Source organism: Barbatula barbatula (genome assembly GCF_947034865.1).
Source record: "Barbatula barbatula genome assembly, chromosome: 16".
In the NCBI taxonomy this organism is placed as follows: Eukaryota; Metazoa; Chordata; class Actinopteri; order Cypriniformes; family Nemacheilidae; genus Barbatula; species Barbatula barbatula.
The window spans coordinates 7,049,356-7,053,478 of NC_136779.1; the positions used below are offsets into that span (position 1 = coordinate 7,049,356).

At 36.5% G+C, this 4,123-nt stretch overlaps 1 protein-coding gene across 1 annotated transcript; it reads left to right on the forward strand.

The window, feature by feature from the left end:
* The first annotated feature begins 1,373 nt into the window (after positions 1-1,373).
* Positions 1,374-3,787, forward strand: trub1 (TruB pseudouridine (psi) synthase family member 1). The gene is made up of 8 exons (XM_079476239.1): positions 1,374-1,573; positions 1,797-1,895; positions 2,023-2,078; positions 2,159-2,240; positions 2,356-2,428; positions 2,523-2,662; positions 2,756-2,812; positions 2,899-3,787. Exons 1-8 carry the CDS (start codon positions 1,438-1,440, stop codon positions 3,129-3,131), a joined length of 876 nt encoding a protein of 291 aa, XP_079332365.1. The 5' UTR covers positions 1,374-1,437; the 3' UTR covers positions 3,132-3,787.
* The last annotated feature ends 336 nt before the right edge of the window (positions 3,788-4,123 follow it).

Consider the following 4,123-nt stretch of genomic DNA (forward strand, 5'->3'; position numbering starts at 1 on the left):
TGAATCCGTAACAAACGTCCAGAAAGCTTTGGAGCCGTCAAAGCAAGAACGTCCAGTGGGCGTCACAGCTCCTTTAACGTTAATATGAGTGGAAAGGCATTCAAAAGGAACGCAATGCAAATAATACAACAAGAATAACTGTCTTTTTTCACTGTCAGAGCAAAATAATTTAATAAGCGCACCAGCATATTCTTCAAGCGATTTCCATACATTACAGCATATGCATTCAGCTCCATAGCCCAGTGAATACTTGCCATTACATAACATAAATTATAACACATTTTGATAGAAACAATTTTGTAAACCTTGCTTCGTAAACTTTACCTACATCTCTTAAAAGTACTTGGATTACTCATTATTTAAGGATATATATTGTATTATACAGTAGGGTGTATTTAATATTGGAAAAATCAAGCGCGTGTTATAGTGGAATTATTTCTAGACAATTTTCTGCAAAAAACATAAAGACACGTGTTGATAAGACCATCACGCCATGCTCAAACACAGCTTCATTTTTACATTCACAGCAAAACAAGCGCGTCTCCCCACGAATCAAATGTCACTTTAATCTACACAAAAATCCTGGTTACCTCTTGTTGACATGCTGCGGAATGTAAAGCCGCGGACTTCCTTGTGAAAAAACGGTGATGGTCAGAATACAACCTTTCAATCCAACATGCTCCCGACTTTATATGAATAGAAAATACGCGAGATATCGTCCCGTGAGCAGCGGCGTTACAGTCATTCCTACAAGAACGAGAGAATAACGGGAGCAGGGCTTTTACAATGGGCGTGCCCTCCCTCGGTAAACGCGTGATAGATGCCGTACGTTTGGTGGCTACAGTTGCAGTAACATATTTGTTCGGTTGAATAAGCCAACCCTGCGGAAAATGAGTGTGTACGAGTGTGTTTTTCCGTTTGCTTTATACATTATTTACACATTTAGATTTTTTATTTTTTCATACCAAATAACAAGTTCGTGCCGTCGCCCGTGTAAAAAAACTTAACATCTTTATCAAAAGCCTAGATGAAATTCAAAAAGACAAAATAGACAAACAAGGAAATAAATAAATAGATAAATGCATATTTGTTATATATACTATATAAACACATGTTAGTGCAGTAATTCTTATAAAGAGCCAAACGCTACATTTTCTAAATGATTTACATTTTTACATTAAGCGCAAACACATTCAAGTTACAATTAATGGGTAGATATTGCCATCTTGTGGTAACGTTAGTTATAAACATTCTGTTTAAATTTACTTTTTTGTTTTATATAATAGTAATAATAGTTTATTATAAATACGCTTTCGTTCTCAGGTTCATACACGAGTTACACACCACAAACACGCAAAGTAACATCGGCCATCCTTGCAAAAACTACTAATCCCGCTATGAACGACGTCATCATTCCGCGCCGGTAAAGCGTCAAGCATGGCTGGTGTGGCAGCCGCATCAAACTGTTCATTATCCAAACTCCAGTCTTTGCATGGAATATTTGCTATTTATAAAAAACAGGGACCCACCTCGGCAGATGTGCTGAACGCGCTGAAGATGGCGCTTTTAAAAGGTAAAGTTTGTTTCTATTTTCAAGCCCAAACTGAATGATTCGATGTGGTCCCCATTCAGGTAACATTAAGTCAACCTGTATGTGGACTATAGTAGCGGATCGCGGTATATCACTGTTATGAGCCCCGGATGTTGTCACGTCCCTATTGGCCATCTGATCACGAGATTAAATCGTATTTTAGTGTCGGAATACTTAATTGTTTAACATGAGTGATTTTGCACAGAGGCTGGTGTTGCGAATCCAAACCCTCGCAAACGGCAGAAACAAGCTCTGAAAATTGGCCATGGAGGTACTCTGGACAGCAATGCATCTGGTGTACTTGGTAAATGTTCTTATTGAAATGTGAAATATTCTATAAATAATAGATATCATACCTCTGGAAGGCTAGAACAAGATTTTTTAAGCTGTTACATGTTTGGAAGAATACAAACATTATTTTGTTTTTACAGTGGTCGGTATTGGTGAAGGAACAAAGATGCTTACCACAATGCTGTCAGGATCTAAAGTAAGCGTTTACTGGGCTACATGTTATCCTTTTTCATTTGTTTGTTGGCATAATGTTGAATCATGTGGTCTTTTTGGAAGAAATACACCGCTGTTGCAGAGTTTGGCAAAGCTACCGATACTCTTGACGTCACAGGAAATGTTGTCGATGAGAAGAATTTTGGTAAGAATTGTCAGTTTTGCTGTACTTATGATACAGGAATGGAAATTTCACTGATTTTCACAGAAGTTAGTGATTAAGAATTGAATTGGCTTGAAACGTTTTCTTTGTTTTCCAGATCACATTACAAAAGAAACTTTGGAGGAGAAGTTGAAGGAGTTTTCTGGTGAAATAATGCAGGTTCCACCTCTGTGAGTCTGGCAATTGCATTTGATTAAGAACACACGCTTCTTATGTCAAAAAGCGTTTCCTTTAAGACAAATGTTTGATATTTGCATTTTGAAGATACTCAGCGCTGAAAAAAGATGGCAAGCGCATGTCTGTCCTGCTGAAGCAAGGTCAGGAGGTCGAGGCTAAACCTGCACGTCCAGTGACGGTCTACATTGTCTCTTTACAAGACTTCAGCCCGCCAGATTTCACAATAGGTTACTAATTTATGCTATATATATTTTAGGCATGAGACGTACAGCGTACATGGTAAACATCATTTGTATAAACAATATTTTATACATTTACAGATGTTGAGTGTGGAGGTGGGTTTTATGTCAGAAGTCTGGTGGATGATCTGGGAAAAGGTAAAAATATTCTGTATAAACATCTTAAACAGGAACATCTCATCTATTTGGCATGTGTAATCTAAGTTAAAACACTTTTCCTGCAGCGCTATCATCTTGTGCTCACATAAAGGAACTGACCCGGACCAAGCAGGGTCAGTTCACCTTGGAGGAACATGCATTGCGGGAGGATCGATGGACGTTGGCAGATGTCTCTCAGGCTTTGCAGCCTTGCCCAAATCCACCAGAGAAACAGAGTAATGCAAAGAAAGCAAAACCAAAATATAAACACTTCCCATCTAAATCAAAGGGTGGTGATAAAAAGCCAAGCGGTGAATAAGCATGCTGAAAGTACCAGTGTGACAAACTGCATTCAAACTGAGAGATCTGATCTGGCCTCCCTTACTACCGCGGTGCATCTTTCTCTATTGCCATATACAGGATTTGCGTGGATAGGAAAGGTGGTGACATTGATTCGAAATTGTTGGATTTTGTACAGTGTGTAAGAGAAGTCCAGCGATTGGAATCAAAGCCCCTGAAGTATCTAAAAGCTTTCTCATTATTGTTTCGATACTGTAACAATTTGGTTGTAGTCCCTATAGTGCCGAGGGAAGTAAATTATTATGATTTGATTTTATCTTTAAACAGATTATGGCTAAACTGCACTGTTATTTTGGTGACAAGACACCAGTTGGCACTGTTGTTATGTAAATATTTAATTTTATGAACTCAAATGTGATGTTAGATTTTCTTTATACAAACTTATAAATAGAGCAATTTTGGTTCCCTAATAAATATATAGTGAAATCTGTAGCAGTTTTTGTATTCCATGTATTTTATTACAGCTTATTTTAATTGTTTAAAATACAGTAAATGCATGAAAATGTTCCCAAGTTTTACAGAAAAACAAAACTGCAGCTCATAATTACTACAAAATCATTGACCAAGGGTAAATTTTTTAAATTGAAATAAGCTTTCTATTGATGTATGGTTTGTTATGATAGGTTAGGATAAAGTTTTGATATATTTACGGTAGAAAATTTTCAAAATATCTAAATGAAACATTATCTTTTCCTAATATCACTTTATTAATAATACATAATCACTTAATTTCACTCATAGCCTACAATGTGTTTTTGGCCCCTAAAATATTCCGGTGCAACCTAAGACTGGTTTTGTGGTCCAGGGTCACAAATTATCAAACACTTTTTTCAAATTATTAAAAACACCATCTAACAGCATTGAAACTTCTATATTTAAAAGACAAACCAATTTTTTATGTATTCATAAATGCAATATTAGTAAAATTATTCCTAGTATAACGTAGGAACA